This window comes from Musa acuminata, chromosome BXJ2-8 (assembly GCF_036884655.1).
Source record: "Musa acuminata AAA Group cultivar baxijiao chromosome BXJ2-8, Cavendish_Baxijiao_AAA, whole genome shotgun sequence".
Lineage (NCBI taxonomy): Eukaryota > Viridiplantae > Streptophyta > Magnoliopsida > Zingiberales > Musaceae > Musa > Musa acuminata.
This window is the reverse complement of record NC_088345.1, coordinates 44,255,334-44,273,990: the sequence shown is the minus strand read 5'-3', so window position 1 is coordinate 44,273,990 and position 18,657 is coordinate 44,255,334. Positions and strand designations below refer to the sequence as shown.

The window sequence follows — 18,657 nt, the reverse complement described above, 5'->3', positions numbered from 1 at the left end:
TAGCCATAAAGATAGCAGCTGAATTGTCATAGAAAATTCTTAATGGCTTAGAAATAGAATCCATGATTCTAAGCCCAGAAATGAAACTCTTAAGCCATACACCATGTGAAGTAGCCTCAAAACAAGAGACAAACTCAGCTTCCATGGTAGAAGTAGAAGTCAAGGTCTGCTTAGCGCTTCTCCAAGAAAATAGCTCCACCGGCCATCATAAAAATATATCCTGATGTTGATTTATGAGAATCAACAAAACCGGCGAAGTCTGAATCTGAGTAACCAATCATATCCAGATTGTCTGTATGTCTATACATAAGTATGTAATCTTTGGTTCCTTGTAGTTACCTCATCACTTTCTTTGCAGCTCTCTAGTGGTCCATACATGGATTACTCTGATATCGACCTAACATCCCCACAATAAATGCAATATCAGGTCTAGTACAGACCTGAGCATACATAAGGCTTCCTACGACAGAAGCATATGGGATGTTTTTCATTGATTCCCTTTCAAAGTTATTCTTTGGGCATTGGTTCAAATTGAACCTATCACCTTTCACAATGGGAGCAACACTTGGTGAACAATCCTTCATCCGAAATCTTTCTAAAAGTTTATCAATATAGGTTTCTTGTGATAGACCTAAAATGCCTCGAGGTCTATCTCTATGGATCTTAACGCCAATGACATAAGATGCTTCACCCATATCCTTCATGTCAAAATTTTTAGAAAGGAATTGTTTCACCTCATGTAGCAAACCTTTATTGTTGGTTGCAAGCAAAATATTATCTACGTATAAAACAAGGAAACATATTTTACTCCCACTAACCTTCTGGTATATGCATTGATCCATGGGATTTTCAACAAATCCGAATGAAGACTTGTTTTAAGCCGTATATAGACTTCCTAAGCTTGCAAACCAAGTGTTCACCAACACTAGAGGAGAAACCTTCAGGTTGTTTCATATAAACCTCTTCCTCTAGATCTCCATTTAGAAATGCTGTTTTCACATCCATTTGTTGTAATTCAAGGTCAAAATGAGCAGCTAATACCAAAATTATACGTAGAGAATCTTTCTTATATACAGGAGAAAACGTCTCTGTATAATCGATTCCCTCTTTTTGAGTAAATCTCTTTGCAACAAGTCTTGTCTTGTATCTCTCAATGTTGCCTAACGAATCTTTCTTAGTTTTAAAGACTCATTTGCAACCAATGGCCTTTGCTTCATTAGGCAACTATACAAGATCCCAAACTCCATTGCTCATCATGGAATTTATCTCCTCTTTCATGGCATCATACCATAAATTTGATTCTTTGCAACTCATGGCTTGTGAAAATGTTTCAGGATCATTTTTGGCTCCAATATTATAATCAGATTCTTGTAGATATACAACATAATCACTAGGAATTACTGATCTTTTATTTCTAGTAGATCTTCTTAATGTTGTACCAATGGTTCCTTGAGGAACTTGTGGTTCAACTAGTTGTTCAGGAGCTTGTTGTAATTCCTGAACTGCTTGATCTATTAGAATACTATCAACAACTTGTGGAATTTCAATGATTGGTTGTTCAGCACTAGTTTGTACTTGAGGAGTGCTATGAACTATAACCAATCTATCATTTGATGTGGAAGGTTGAGATTCTATATGATAATGTGCGGAAACTATGTTTTTGAAATGATCGCTCCCACTAATCACATCATCCTCAAGAAATTTAGCGTTTCTTGATTCCACAATCCTAGTTGTGTGAGATGGACAATAGAACCTGTAACCTTTGGACTTTTCGGCATATCCAATGAAATACCCACTAACAGTCCTTGGGTCCAGTTTCTTCTCTTGTGGATTATATATCCTGACTTCAGACGGACATCCCCAAATGCGCATATGTCGCAAACTCGGTTTCCAACCTTTCCATAATTCAAATGGTGTCTTTTGGACAGCCTTAGTTGGAACTCGGTTTAATATATACACAGCCGTCTTTAGTGCTTCAGTCCACAAGAACTTAGGAAGACTGGAGTTGCTTAGCATACTCCGCACCATGTCTAATAAGGTTCGGTTTCTTTTTTCTGCAACATCATTCTGGTCTAGAGAACCAGGCATAGTGTATTGGGCAATAATCCCATGTTCTTGAAGAAACTTAGCAAAAGGACCAGGTGCTTGTCCATTTTCAGTATATCTACCATAATATTCTTCACCCCGATCTGATCTCACAATTTAATTTGCTTACCACATTGGTTCTCAACTTCAGCCTTAAAGACTTTGAAGGCATCCAATGCTTCATTTTTGTTATGAAGCAAATATATATACATATATCGTGAGTAATCATCTATAAAAGAGATGAAGTATTTCTGACCATGTATGTCCATGTCTGGACAACATATATCAGTATGAATTATCTCTAATAAGTCTGAACTCCTATTAGCACCCTTTTTGGACTTATTGGTCTGCTTTCCCTTAATACAGTCCACACAAGTCTTAAAATTAGTAAAATCAAGAGTACTAAGTACCCCAACTTTAACTAATCTTTTAATTCTCTCTATGGAGATATGTCCTAATCTCCGATGCCATAATATAGAGGAGTCCTCATTAATATTACACCTCTTAATGTCAGCGTGAACATGCATTGAACTTTGAGTATTATCATTTTGTAATAAAATACGATAAAGACCATCAGACAAAATACCATTCCCAACACAATCAGATTTATGTAATAAACAAAATGATGTGTCTTTAAAATTAAAGGAATACCCAAATGGTACGAGTCTGGAAACATAAATTAAGTTTCGTGAGAAACTTGGTACATAAAAGGTTCTTTCCAATTTTAAAACAAAACCACTACTTAAAGTTAAAATGCATGTTCCAATTGCTTCCACATGTGAGCCATCTTATTTCCTGATAAGATGCTTTGCTCACTTCCCACTGGCTTCCTTAGGTTTTGCATACCCTGCAAAGAGTTTGCAATATGGATTGTTGATCCAGAATCAATCCACCAGGTGTTAATATTAACATTGACCATAGTAGATTCATAACATACATATGAGGTTGGTTTACCTTTCTTTTCAAGCCATTGTTGGAATTTCATGCATTCCTTCTTCACGTGTCCCTTTCTTTTACAAAAGAAACACCTTACTTCTTTCTTGATATCAGCTTGGGGTGGTATGTTACCTTTTCCCTACTGATGAGCTTTCTGATTAGCTTGATGTTTGTCAGTTTTGTTTTTCCCTCGAGTGGTTACTACCAATGCACTCTCACCCAATTCCATCACTAGCCTCTCTTCTTCTTGAACACACATGGTCATTAATTCATTGATTGACCATTTATCCTTATGTGTATTGTATGAAATTTTAAAAGGGCTATATTAAGGTGGAAGGGTGTTCAGAATATAGTGCACCAAGAAGGATTTTGACATATTAACCTCAAGTTTCTTAAGTTGAGCCGCAATATCTCGCATTTGCATTATGTGCTCACGCACACCCTTTATGTTGGTGAGTCTAAGGGATGAAAATTTCATAATAAGGGTACTTGCTAGTGCCTTATCCGAAGTGACGAATTGTTCATCAATAGCTTTTAGCAAGTCTCGGACATTTTCATGCTGGTCAACAGAACCACGTATGCCAACAGTCATCTTAGTTTTGATAAACATCACGCTGAGCCGATTGGATCGCTCCCATCGCTCATATAACGTGATCTCAGTTGGAGTGCTGGTATTAGTGACTATAGGTGGTTCGTCTTTCCTGATAGCATAATCGATATCCATCTACCCTAAATGGAGGAGAACCCTCTCCTTCCATATCTTATAGTTATCACCATTAAGTTCAGGAATATCACATCGAATATCAGCGAAATTAACAGTTTGAGAAACTGCATAAAATCAAACATGCTTATGTCAAAATTTGAAGCTTAATAGACTAAATTATATGTTTTACCAATGTGAAACATGCCAAAAATATGAATCTCATGACATAAAAATTGCCTGTGGGCTAAATTCTTAATTCAAATAGATTCATATGGTCTTTATGATAAAACTATCAAATTATATTCCAATTCATAATCCCTGTGGGTAAATTATGAAAATAATCTGATATTTTATCCTGATTAATTATATTAAATATAATAAAAGATCCTGTGGGATAACAATTATTATACGAAATATAATCAGTCACAATATGATGTCTAATTACTTATGTGATCCTTATTTTAACTTTATATATAATTTTAATTAATTAAGGATGCTGTGGCTAATTCTTAATTAATTAAGATTATATGGATCACTAGACATTTTAAACATAAAAATTTACTCATAAGCATAATTTAATATAACTAAATATGCATACATAATATGAGCATTTTACCAACTAAAATGTTGAAAATGATATTTCCTCATGATTTTCAATAAAATATATCAAGAAGTTTCCAAGAAGAAACCAAAATCAGATCATTTTCATGGCATAAAAAATGAAAACTCTTTCGTATCAAGGCAGAGGTCAAAAGGCTCTGATACCAAATGTTAGAAATCACTGAAACCAACTTGTGTTTCCAAATCGTTATAATAGAAACACAATAAAAACTTATGCGGAAACGAAATAGCGTACCTCCAGCCATTGTCGCTAAGAATTTCTGCAGAGGTTTCTTCTTGAACTTTGGTACTTCTCGGCTCAGAACTCTCGCTTTAGATGGTGTAGGAAAGTCTTTCGCTTCAAAGAGATGATTGAGCCCAGGGACCAAAATCCTCATATATATAGATGTTCTCCCATCAAGAACATTTATTATCATCAAATCATAACGTTCAAGAATTAATTCAGATTTGTAATGTTTGGACCATAATGAAGAACTTTAATGATATTAAATATTTAATTTAATAATAACGGTTTCATGTTTAAAGAATAAAAAAACTGCAATCATTTAAACCATAATTAATGAAGAAATTATTAATAATAAATTATGAATCTTAATGATAATAGTTATATTATTACTAAATTAGATATTTAATAATAACAGTTACACTATCCTCTAACTTTCACGTTAACTTTTGAACAGTTTCTTCTCTTGTAACTATAGATTCTCTTGAAATAGCTTCTGATCTAGATCTTGCTTTTGCTGAAGATCTTTCTTTCACCTTCAGATCCAGATTCAGATTTTTCTTCTTCTCTTATATCTGATCATGATTGCCCAATTCTATTCAATACAATACTTTATTCCCTTCCGTCAAACTCCCCCGGTGCAACTCAAATCAACGTTTCTTCACGGACAAATGAAACTCATTCACTTGGGGCATCAAAGTCAATACTTGATTCTTTCCTGGCCCAAACTCCACTCTAAGTTTAAGCTAAACACCTTTCCTAATATCATTATAATAGCAATACCAAAAATAAGCTTCATTAACGTGTTCTAATCAGATCCTACTATCTCTAGTTTTGACGTAAGCTATGTTCATAAGAATAACTCAGTCAGGCAATTTATAGAAAAGATAATGGATAGTTAAATTACACACAATCATCACACATTATTTAATATGCAGGAAAGAATTATTAAATTGTTTCTTATATTAATGAGGAAAGAAATGCCATGTGACATGTTGGGATGAGTAGACATCTATCATAGCATGGAGCTGTTTGATAGATAGTAATGTGATGTAGCATCATATTATCTGTGTACTGGATCTTTTATCAAAGAAAATTAAAATATACATATATATATCTAACAATATCATTATGTTTGCATGAGGACTCAATTTCAAGTGTCTGGAATCCTTCAATCCCATATTTGATAGTGACCATTTACTTTTTTGATTTGACACAGTCTCATGATTGGACTGTGTTGTTTCTTAGATGCAGAAGTTTACAGTCCATTATCAATTTGTGCTTTTACTCTCCCTCCCCATTTGCAACCGTTAGGAGTATGAGCATCAATTACTCTTCTTCACATTTTGTTACTTGCTTCAAAGCTTGCTACGTTCTCATAATTTGGAGAGTGCTGCTTCTCACAAATAATTTTCTATCATCAGCTGTACTTCCACATTCATCACAATCATGGAGGAAAACGATTGGTGAATAGTGAGAATGCATATCACTTGTCTTTCATTCAATCAACAGCAGGCACAGTTGAGGCGTGTGGCTTCTTGTTGTTTTCATCTCAAATGTTCTTTGCAAATCTATCGAAAATGATTTCTTTTGAGGGTCTTTTCTTCTGTTTAATATCAAAGACTATATTATTATTTTTAATATCAAAATTACATATGATAATTCTTCAAATAACAATCAATTATATCTTGCCGAGTAAGATTAGCCGATCTTCTTATCATGCTCCTGAGGAGTAGTTTGATGAATAACAAGTAAATTAGGGCTTGAAGATTGAACAAATCTCATGACAAATTCATCTGATGAATTTTACATATATTAATTTTTATTGTAGTTTTCATCGTTTCAGTGGAACTAATAAACGGAAATTTAATATTCAGAACAGCACTAAAGTAAAAGAAAAGAAAAGAAAAGAAAAGAAAAGATGACAAGACATCAGTATTATCCTTGTAAATTAAATTTTATACATACTTATATATACAGATTATCAACGTCATCGCCATATATATCGACACACAGCTAAGGACTGGACAAAACATGTCTTCATCATGATTACTGTGAAAAAAGGGATCTGGATGACACATCCAACATTGCTGAACTTTGAAATATATATAATGTCTAAATTATTGCTTGGCCATCTATAAATAAACCTCTAAATGAGCTCCATCACAACAACAAGTAATTAACTCCTCTTCCTCCCTCCTTGTCAACAATGGAGATACCATCGTCGGCCATATACTTGGCCCTTGTCCTAGTTTTCACACTCCTCACAGGCCTCTACGGCGGCCGCCGCCGCCAGAAACTCAACCTCCCACCTGGGCCGAGGCCGTGGCCAGTCATTGGCAACCTCAACCTCATTGGTCCTCTGCCTTACCGCTCCCTCGCCGCCCTCTCCCAAAAGCACGGCCCACTGATGCACCTCCGCTTCGGCTCCTTCCCGGTCGTCGTCGGCTCCTCCGTCGACATGGCCAAGTTCTTCCTCAAGACCCATGACCTCTCCTTCGTCTCTCGCCCTAAGTCCGTCGCCGGCGAGTACACCTTCTACAACTACTCCAGCATCGGCTGGTCGCCTTACGGCCCCTACTGGCGGCAGGCACGCAGGATCCTCATAATGGAGCTCCTCACCCCCAAGAGGCTGGACTCCTACCAATACATTCGGGTAGAGGAGGTGCGCGGCCTCCTCCGGGACCTCTTCAGGTCCACAGGGACGCCTGTCCTCCTCAAGGACCACATTTTCACTGTCATCCTCAACATCATTAGCCGCATCGTGTTGGGAAGGAAGTACACGCAGGAGCAGTCGGTGTCGTCGGGGGCGCCCGCGGCGATCGTCCCGCAGGAGGAGTTCAAGGAGATGATCGAGGAGCTGATGCTGCTCAACGGCGTCATCAACGTGGGCGACTTGATACCCTGGCTGAACTTCCTGGACCTGCAGGGCTATGTGAAGAGGATGAAGATGGTGGGCAAGAGGTTCGACAGGTTCCTGGAGCGCGTGCTCGACGAGCACAACGAGCGGCGTCGGCGAGAAGGGAAGGCGTTCGTTCCCAGGGACCTGGTGGACGTGCTCTTGGAGTTGGCCGAGGATCACGGTCTGGAAATCAAGCTCGAGAGGCATTGCCTCAAGGCCTTCATTCTGGTCTGCATATATCCGTTGTCTCCGTTGTGGTTGTCTTTAAGCAGATCGATTTAGGTAATATATTGTTCCACTTGGACTGACGGAACAGGACATGTTCGCCGGCGGCACCGACACCTACACCGTGACCATTGAATGGGCCGTCTCTGAGATCCTCAAACGACCCGAGACCTTCGACAAGGCAACCGAGGAGCTGGACCGGGTGATCGGCCGCGGCCGGTGGGTGGAGGAGGAGGACGTGCACCGCCTGCCGTACATCGAGGCCATCGTCAAGGAGACCATGAGGATTCACCCGGTGGCGCCCCTGCTCGTGCCTCGGCTCTCCCGCGAGCACACCACCGTCGACGGCTACGACATCCCCGCCGGGACGCGGGTGCTGGTGAACGTGTGGGCCATCGGGCGCGACCCGGCCGTGTGGGACGCTCCGGAGGAGTTCCGGCCGGAGCGGTTCGTGGGCAGCCCGATCGACGTGAAGAGACACCACTTCGAGCTGCTGCCGTTCGGGGCGGGTCGGCGGATGTGCCCCGGGAACAGCCTCGGCCTGAAGATGGTGCATCTGAGCCTGGCCAATCTGCTGCACGGGTTCAAATGGAGGCTACCGCCGGGGATGACGGCGGAGGAGCTGAATATGGATGAGATCTTTGGGCTGACGACGCCGCGGAAGGTGCGGCTCCAGGCCGTGGTCGAGCCTCCACACACTCCTCAACTCGTCAGTTCTACTGAATGCAAATATCGACATATTTGAAATTGGTCTCACACTTCTACAAAGCCTCTATGCCACCAACTTTTTGAACTGTAGTATTTCAAACTGCCATCTACCTCATTAATCGTATGCTCACTCATGTCCTTGAGTACGAGTCACCATTTGAAAAATTATTTCACAAATCCCCAAACCTTCAAAAACTCAAAGTGTTTGGATGTTTATGTTATCCATGGTTCCATCCCTATACCTCACATAAGTTAACATCAAAATCTAAACCTTGTGTTTTCACTGGATACTCCCTTGACCATAATGCTTTTTGATACTATGAACCCCAATCTCGAAAAGTCTTTACGTCTCGTCATATTATTTTTATAGAGACTACCTTTCTGTTTCACAACCCTAAGTCTCCTGCTGTGCGACCTACTCCATCACATATATATCATTGGAGTACACCATCAATCCCGTCAACCGAGTCTCCCATAATATCATCCAGTCCTTCTCCTCATGATCCACACTCTCTCCTTCTCCCGGTGTAACAGCTCCTCACCCCCTCCATTGTGCCTCTCCTTTCTTCACAAGGTTCCCCTACGACTGAAGGTATTCCCTCGGAATCATATTCACTACCTTTATCCTCTTCTGAGACCAATGACACTGAAGTCTCTCAGCCTACCCTAATTTGTGCCCCTCTACAGCCCATACCTACAACACCCTCTATAGCTCCTGGACATCCAATGATAACACGCTCCAAAAGTGGTGTCTTTAAACCATGACAAATCCTTGACCTACATACTATCACAACATCCTCATTAAAGACCATTGAACCTACCATAATTACTCAACCCCAAAAATATTCATACTGGCGTAAAGCCATGTGTGAAGAATATGATGCACTCCTCCATAATTCTACATGGACCCTTATACCCTCTCATCCCACACAAAACATCATCGAGTGTAAGTGGGTCTTTCGAATTAATCGGAACCCAGATGGATCCTTAGCTAGATATAAAGTGCGTCTAGTGGCCAGAGGGTTTCATCAACGACCTGGTGTTGACTTCACAGAGACATTCAGCCTTGTTGTTAAACCCACAACAATCCGACTTATTCTGAGTTTAGCCATCTCAAAAGGCTAGCATTTATGTCAACTCAATGTTAACAATGCCTTTCTACAGGAGACCCTAACTGATGATGTCTTTATGCAGTAGCCTCCTAGCTTCATCCACCCTCAATATCCAAAGCATGTTTGTAAACTACAAAAAGCTATTTATAGACTTCGTCAGGCTCCAAGAGCTTGGTACACCGAACTTGGTTCATTTTTGGCATAAATTAGCTTCATCAACTCTAAGTCTGATACCTCCTTATTTCTTCATCACCAAAGTGGCAATATATTATATCTTCTGGTATATGTAGATGATATTATTGTCACAGGCAACAATCCTATGGAAATCAAGGCATTCCTCAAGCATTTAGCAGATCGATTCTCCCTTAAAGATCTAGGAACCTTGAGTTATTTTTTGGGAGTGGAAGCAACATACACATCTTCCAGGCTCTTTCTATCACAACGAAAGTATATTCAAGATCTATTATCTAAAACGAACATGCAAGATGCAAAGGCAGTTACAACACCTCTGTCTACTGGCGAGTCACTCAAACTATGTGATGGAAGCCCTGCTACAGACCCAACTCAATACCGTCAAGTCCTTGGCTCCTTACAGTACTTATCTCTCACCCGTCCAGATATCTCATTTGCGGTCAATAAATTGTCCTAATTTATGCTTCGACCATCTACTATGCATTGGTCTGCAGTCAAACGAATACTGTGATATCTTCACGGGACTATCAATCATGACCTCTTTTTTCGTAAACACTCCCTCATTCATCTCCATGCCTTTGCTGATGTTGATTGGGTAGGAAATTTTGATGACAAAACATCCACATCGGGGTATATTCTTTTCCTTGGACCTAATCCAATCAGTTGAAGTTCCAAGAAGCAAAAGACAATTGCACGATCTATAACTGAAGCTGAATACCGTGTCATTGCCACCGCTGCTGCAGAACTCAATTGGGTTATGAATCTCCTTAAGGAACTTGGCATCAATATCAACTCTACCCCTATAATATATTATGACAATGTCGGAGCCACTTATCTATGCACCAATCTGGTATTCCACTCCCGCACGAAACACATCGCCATTAACTTTCACTTTGTACGAGAACAAGTTGTCAGACATCAACTACGTGTTTCTCACGTACATACTGCTGATCAACTAGCGGACTCCCTCACGAAGCCTCTCACCCGCAAATCGCTTTTATCACATCGGTCCAAGATCAACGTCCTTGACAGAAGCACCGTCTTATGGGAGCATGATAACAATGAAGATCTCTCATGATAACAACCTCAATAATAACCAAGATCTCCCATAATCCATAATAATAACCTCAATAATAACCAATATCTCCCCAACTACATGATAAGATATCAGAAAGCTGTTAAGGAAAATCCTCCTCTGTTGAGAAAAATTCTCCCTTCTAAATATGTATAATATGAAGTATTGTGTATTATTTCAATCAATACAATCTTCTTCTTTCTATTTCATTTCTATCGGTCCGAACCAAAATATTAGCAGAAAAAACATAAAACCACCATTTTTATCTCCTCAGGAGGTCGGACTATAAATGAGTTCTGAAAGAGTATTCCAAAACTAAGTTGTGCTACACGAGAGATGCGTTAGCATAGACATGAGAAAGAAGCCACGGCATCTCATTTTCATTCCCAAAATGCAAGTCTTGCATAAGACGTTGGGTGACTTCCAAGAATCCCTGTCAAAGTTATGTGTTCTTTACCGAACCGTAGGTGGTCTGTCTTTGTTCAAACTCAACTCATATTATCTTCCAACTTCATTTCTAAGTGATTTGTGACTAGTGCTTTCGGATTTTTAGATTCAAAAATATTTAGAAAGCATATTGATAAGAAACATCTACTCAAGCTCATCAAATTAACCATTCTTTTCATTATTCTGTTAAAAAAATTATCAAGTATTAGCAAAATTTATTTCCAATTGTGAGTACCTTTCTTTCAATTTTGGTCAAAATTTGGGGTTTGTGGATTATTGTCAAAATATATTTAAATCCTACTCGTTGTTCATATACTTAATAAAATAAGTTACAAATTTTATTTTTATAATTGATGGATTTTTTATATATATATATTTGGAGTGATCATCGGTAAATATACTCGAATCACATATCATTAGATCGATACTGATTGAACCATGTAAAAAAAAATTATTACATTTATAATTTTTAATAAATGACATACTATTGATAATATCTATATAATCATAAAAACTATTTTCAAAGAGTATCATTTGTTTTTTAAATTTTTTTAATTAATTTTGATGATGAGTTTGTAAATACTACATCTATTTAGCTTTTGGTGGTGTTCTTTTTCATATAAGATGTCCATGTCATGTTTTAAATTTTTAACATATTTTTTCTCTCAGTAAATCAGCTATTTCTAATTCTTGTGGACTCATATTATGTAAGTAATAAAATAGCATGCTAGATTTTAATAAATTAATTGATAATAAAATAAAATAAAAAAAAATAAAATTCTTGAGATGTACCTACCTGATGGAATTCAATTTATGAACTGTTTAATAAGAGCTTGAATATAAAGAATTATTATTATAAAATTTTATTGCAATAAGTTTATACGCATGACGACATTGGAATGTTTGTAAAAAGAATTAAAAATCATTAATAAAATTATATATTAATATTATTAGAACATTAGAAGAATATGACTAATATGGAAATGAAAATTAAATAGTTACATTATTATCTCGAGTAGATGATTTACTTTATTGATTGTTTTCTTAATCCTCGTTGTAGAGTAGCTGATTTGCATGATTATTTAACTATGATTGTTTATATTTCGATGTTAATATTAGTAAAAAAATAATTATTATTAACTTATATGATCATTATAATAGTGCAACTTATAATATATATAACAAGCTACCTCCCAATCTTTGAATCAAGTTAGTGATCAGAGTATTAGAACTAATAGATGGGAGAAATTATTTATTGCAGAGATAAAAGAAACCTAAGCGATTGTTAGTCTTGAATTCTGAGCTTGACGTTAATCTAATGACTTCTTTTAAGTTTGATTATAATATTAAAATTTATAATTCTTTAATAGTGGTCACGTCATTCGATATTATTTTTAATTTTAATCATAAATAAATAAATATCATAGAAAGAGTGATTGACAATAACTTTAAAGCAATTCACATTAATATTAATCTATTAAATCTCAAACCAATATAACATCATCAAGCAAATTCTAAAATCAAACAATTTAATTTATTCAAATGTTTCAGTCTTGCCACACAAATAACAACAGTCATCCATCCAATATAACATTAACAATAGCATCTCTTGTTGGCTAAATATCATATCTTTGCCGATCAACAAATGATCCATATATTTATTTCATCATAAATATCATACAATCATTGTTACAAAAATAAGGATAAAATGGATTAATATAATAATCACACAAGTTGACCAATGTGAATAGCATGATTCATTTAGATTCGTCTTGTTGAAGACATTTGACCAACTTTATCTTCCGTATTGTCTAAATAAATCAATTGTAGACATATCCTTGAATTTCTTTACATGTTTCTCAACAAATAAACACCTAATATGAGATAAAATATTTTGATAGCATAACTTACAATTAATCTAAATATATTTGAATATAATATTTTTAAGAGAGAATTGTAATACAAGTAGATCTTTTCCGGAAGATGATGTATCACCATGAGATACCAATGGTCATCACTATATAGTAGAACCAAAATATATTGAGCGGAGTTATCTATCTAAGATGATCCTTAGAATAGAGTTTGTCATTCTTCATCCCAACATGATGATGATGTGTCACCTACAATTGAAAAAGGATAAAAATATTAGTTGATCTATCACAAAGTAAAATAAATTAAGGAACAAAAATCAAGTATATTAGTTTTCCTTAAAGTATATTAGATATGGCCATAATTTTTATCCCAATTGTATAATTTCATAACAAAGAATAAAATGATAGACATTTATAACTTCATCAGTAAATTCTCCCATAGCTACTAAAAACTAAAATAATTTATATTCAGTTCCATCTTTCTAAAATTAACAATGGCTACAATTAATTAATATGAGTTTTATGAATGATTATTAGGGATAAATATATTATTTCCAAAATTTTCAAAAGATAGATATGTAAAACCATCAACAAAAAAGATTATATGATCACATGAAAAATTTAGATAACTATATATGGAATATTATCCATAATGCAACCTTACATTATTCAGATAAGAATTTGATAATTTATCTAAAAATCATAATCCTACATACCATCATCATAAATGAGTTTTGTTAATTTTTTTTTCAAATTAGGAAAATCCAAATCAAGCGATTAATAAGATTTGGCATATATCATTAATTCCAAGAATAATGTTGTCATGACATGATGAACAAGTCACAGTAAAATAATCATTAACCGTAACAACGAATTGAATACGAATCCATACTTTGTCACCATGTAGAGGGGCTGCTAAGACAGGGACAGAAAGCACGCTTCCGCCTCTCACAGGGACAGTGAGAGGATAGAGCGTGTATCTTCTTGCTTCGGCCTACGCAGATGATCTCCATCCGGATTTGTAGTTGACTAAGCTCCACTGTCTAAGCCATACTAGATTATATTATATGACCTATATATATATATATAGTTGGTTTATATGTATCCTTTAGATTATGATGAACATATTGACTATTAATGACAATGACCATACTATTAGATAATTGATGTTTGCATTCGTTGCCTTTTGACTATATATATATATTTTTTAGATGACATTGTCTTCTTTAGCTGAATATATATATATATATATATATATATATATATATATACGTCAACTTGCACCTCCGAAAGCTGATGGGATGACTATTTGATGTATCTCCGTTTGACTTCTGCACATACAACCAATCACATTAGACTACCAATAGTGTCTCAGCAATCCCTCCGACTGCAACCATCTCCAGTTTTTTATGGGGCGGATCTTCCCACGTCCTTCTCAATGCCACTCCATCCTCGCTGTCGCCTGAGAACCATTCGCGCAAGCATCTCCGCCCTTGAAATGGCGGTCGCCGCCAATGGAAACGCAGCAGCACCCCCGCGCCCCCCCACAGTTGACTTTCTCCCATCGACCGCTAGATATTTCACCTCGGCTTGGCGAGTACAGAGAGATCAAGTCAGAATCTACCTGCTGTTGGCTTGAGCCCATGGAACCTCGCGTCCAAGGGCCTGCACCGCCTCCGGTGGTCGACGAGGAGTCGCGCAGGATACAGAAGAACAAGCGGAAGCCGGTCGTCATCTACACGGTGTCGCCCGAGGTGATCCACGCTGAGGCCAGCGAGTTCATGGCGTTGGTGCAGCGCCTGACCGGGCCTGGCTCGTCGCGACCCGACGAGGCGCCCGCGAGGGCTCGGCCGTTCTCCAAAACTCGAGACCAGCAGCTGCCGGTGAGGGTCAAAGCTCGGGCACTGAACGGGTCGGGATCGGAAGGAGCGGCGTCGGCTCCTGATGCACCCTCGCCTTCGGTTGCTGCCTCTGACACGCTCTTCTTCCATGGCTCGAGTCCTCCGTCGCGTGCCGTGCGTAAAGATGAGCCGCCCATGGCATCTCATAGCTGGCTGCTTCATGGAGAATACTTGGATCAGAGCCCTCGCCATCAACCTGGATTCCCGTAGGCCTCGCCATAACTGGATATCTTCCGCCAAGGTTCAGACCGGTAGAGTTTGATCGCTTACAAGAGTTGATTAGTGTGCGTCTCCACAAGGCATTTGCGTTCATCACCTAGCTGGCTTTTCTGAGGTTTAGCAACACGTCAAGTTTACCTGCAGCAAATGTTCAGAATGAGATGATGGCAAAGCTTTCCTCACTGTCAATCTCATCATTGTTCAAACCTTATCCATTTATGTTCCTGTTTCTGTAACAAGGTTTGTGATTCTGCTGGTTGTCTTCTTCAACATGTAAATATGGAATCAGATGGTGGCATGTACAACTCTGCTTTCAATGGGAATTTGGTTTCATGTTCCATAGCTTTGGCCCTTTTTTATCACCAATATATTATATAAAGAAAGGCATGGATGGAGAATTACCTGAATTAGAACATTTCCAGATGAAAAGTATTACCAGCCAAACTTAACATCTGCCGCTGACACTGTGATCAAAAGTATCATCCAACTCTGCAACCACAACAGGGAAATCGAGAGAGCTTCATTGGTATCAGAGTATGTAACATCCAGAAGCCAAAATAGAATTGATGTGGAGAACTATGATGGAGGGTTGCTAAGTCCCCGATTGTTGGCAGATCAACGAATATTATCGCGGTGAGAAGATGAGGATTGGCCGTGGAGCCTCTTGGGAATTTGGCTACGAGGATTTTCCTCAACAGAATGGAGTTGGCATGCGAGGGCTGGTGTGAGGCGCGAGCTGGTGTGGAGAGCTGGCCTACGAGGGCAAGTGTGAGGTGCCGACATAGAGAGCTGGCCTACGGGGAGCTAACGTGAGGCACCGATGTAGAGGGCAAGCGTGGAGAGCCGGCCTATGAGGGTTAGTGTGAGGTGTCGACATAGAGAGTTGGTGTAGAGAGCTTCCTACTTATGACAAAGTCGTCTCACAGTATCTCATTTTTTACGTCAAAGATCCTGCACCATAGGTCAATACCGAGAGTTATCTCGACGTGACCCCTTCAATGCTTACGTCAGAAGGATAGGGGTGGAGAGAGTTAATAGTATTCAAGAAAGTATAGTGTTCACCCGCTTGCCCTTGTTTGGTCTGGAACTTGATTTTTATACCTGGACACCTAACGAGGATTAGTGAGAGTCCCTCTTACCTTATTCATCATGGGCAATTAATGGAGGCAGCTAACTGATGTGCCATTCTAAGGCCAGTATTGACGCTGCGTGATCAGGATGACATTCCTTGTTTGACCTTTTAACGGCTATGAGTAAGACAAGAAGTGATCCGTCCTGCAATCATCCAAAAAGAAGATATCAAGGAGGCAAATCATATTGTCGGCCATTAATGTGTCAACTAGAACTGGTCTTGCAAGCTCTTTTTGGGAAGCCGGGACCGAGTGGACTGATCCCTTATAACAACTGCATTGAGTTGGCGAGGGTTTCTATACTTTTGCTTGTGTGACTTGCTCAGTCCGGGCGACAAAATGAGTTAGTAGAGCTGACGCTTTCCCTGGCAGTCGACTTGCAGCATTATTAAGCAAGACATGATGACATGAACTAAACTTGATCTTAACATCCTCTAATTTTGGAATCCGGATGTCATCAGGAGTAACAACAAGCTGACAAGTTCTGTGATTTCTTCCAGATAAGAGTAGACAAACTGTAGCTGTCATATCACCAGGATATATTGGAAGGGTGCTAAGGTTTTCCTTGCTAAAATAGCTCATCTCATATCCTCTCTCATGAGTTACATAGACACAGTGATAACAATTACCGTAACACCCTTATCAACAAAGGTTTCATTGATCTTCAACCTTGTATGTTGGGATGGAGGAACAAAGAAATAATTGAATACTACGATGTGAGTAAAAAGAATCTTTTAGATTAAAAAAATTGATCTAGTATTTAAAATAAAATGATTGACATAAAACACTTAGTATTCTCGTCCTATTTATAGAACCCAGTAGTAATTATCTCACTCGTGATTGAGGTAATTATAAAAATTATCCTATGATATTTAGATCATGATAACTATCTAGATAACTATATAGATAACTATTAAATTATGATAATTATCTAGATAACTACTATGAATCAATTATTTGTTTGATGACCTCGATCAGCAGACCGGTTCGGACAGGCCGAAGAACCCGTGCTGCTGCCCCTCGACCTCCACCACCTCCACCGGTTTCCCCACTCCTTCAGCCACCTCGCGTACTCCAGCGTCCGGTCCCTCAGCAAGCCCCTCTCTGCCGCCACCACCAGCATCGGACCCAGCTCCGCTATCTCCAGGCTCGGCGCGCCCAGCCCGAACGGGTTCGACGCCGGGTGATCCGCCTTCGCCCCCGCCGGAACCGCCAGTACGGTCGCTCAGCTCCTGGCTCAGCATTGCGTCCTGGGGGCACTCCGTCTCCGACCTTGTCTGCTGCGCTCCGCCAAAAAGGGGCAGCAGTAGGACGAACCCGCGCACCAGGACCGGTCCCAGCTTGGCGCGGCCTTCGGGCGAGCTGAGCCGGACGGCGAGGTGGTGGGCGATGTTCCTGCCGGCCGACTAGCCAGAGACGAAGACCCGGCCGAGGTCAGCCAATTCAGCGAGCCAGGGGTCGGCGGCGCCGGCCTGGGAGCGGAGCCAAAGGAGGGCGGCGGCAGGGAGGCGGTGTTCAGGGGCGAAGGCAGCAGTTGTGGAAGCCGGCCAATCGCGGGCGCCGAGGCAGTAGCCTCCGCCGTGGAAGTAGTAGAAGACGGGAAACTTGGTGGCGGGGCCCAGGGGGAGATTTCGGGGCTTGTACAGGCGAAGGTGGAGGTCGTAGGAGGAGAACCGGACGTCCTTCCAATCGACGGGGACAGCACCATCCTCGCGAGAGGGGGGGGTGGTGGGTGGGGTTCGGCGAGCGGAGGATGGAGCCATCGCTGAGGACACGGAGGATACCGCGGCAGTCCTCTACGACGTGAGGAGAAGGAATAGCAGGGGAGTCGGAGGGGGCCATGGCGGCGGAAGCAGTGGTGGCGGTGGTAAGAATGAGGCAGGGAAGGAGCCCACGCGAGGAACCACGCTACGACCAATTAATAATATGGTATGATTCCGGCAGGTTTTGGAATTTAGTCTTTCTGTTACATAAAGAAACACAGAAGACAAGTTCGAACAGCGTTTGTAGTCCAAAGGTTAGGATAATTGCCTTCCAAGCAATAGATCCGGGTTCGATTCCCGGCAAACGCAGTTTCTTTCCACAATAATTTTTGTTAAATGTTCTCCGATCATACAGATACAACCAACTAATCACATGATGAATCGGATTGATCAACCCACCATTAAATTCTTCTGCCGTTTATGATATGTTTAATTATTTTTTAATCAAACACAAGGAAACATTGGAGTGGGTCACTGTGAACCCCATTTAGAAATGAAGCTACGATTAACACAAATCAAAATGCAAGAATTAGCAAGTATCAGC

General features: G+C 39.6%; 2 protein-coding genes, 1 non-coding gene and 1 pseudogene across 3 annotated transcripts; 3 read left to right on the top strand and 1 right to left on the bottom strand.

The window, feature by feature from the left end:
• Positions 1 to 6,710: 6,710 nt before the first annotated feature.
• LOC103995142 (trimethyltridecatetraene synthase-like) lies at positions 6,711 to 8,580 on the top strand. Its single transcript, XM_065121725.1, has 2 exons — positions 6,711 to 7,698; positions 7,787 to 8,580. The coding sequence occupies exons 1-2, from the start codon at positions 6,778 to 6,780 to the stop codon at positions 8,438 to 8,440; spliced, it is 1,575 nt and encodes a 524-aa protein (XP_064977797.1). The 5' UTR covers positions 6,711 to 6,777; the 3' UTR covers positions 8,441 to 8,580.
• Positions 8,581 to 14,743: 6,163 nt separating this feature from the next.
• LOC103995088 (uncharacterized) lies at positions 14,744 to 15,211 on the top strand. The gene has a single exon (XM_009415592.2). The coding sequence runs from the start codon at positions 14,744 to 14,746 to the stop codon at positions 15,209 to 15,211; it is 468 nt and encodes a 155-aa protein (XP_009413867.1).
• A 1,577-nt stretch (positions 15,212 to 16,788) lies between these two features.
• On the bottom strand, positions 16,789 to 18,407 carry LOC135619580 (carboxylesterase 15-like; annotated as a pseudogene).
• Positions 18,351 to 18,422, top strand: TRNAG-UCC (transfer RNA glycine (anticodon UCC)). The gene has a single exon. It is a non-coding gene; the product is annotated as a tRNA-Gly (tRNA).
• Positions 18,423 to 18,657: the final 235 nt, after the last annotated feature.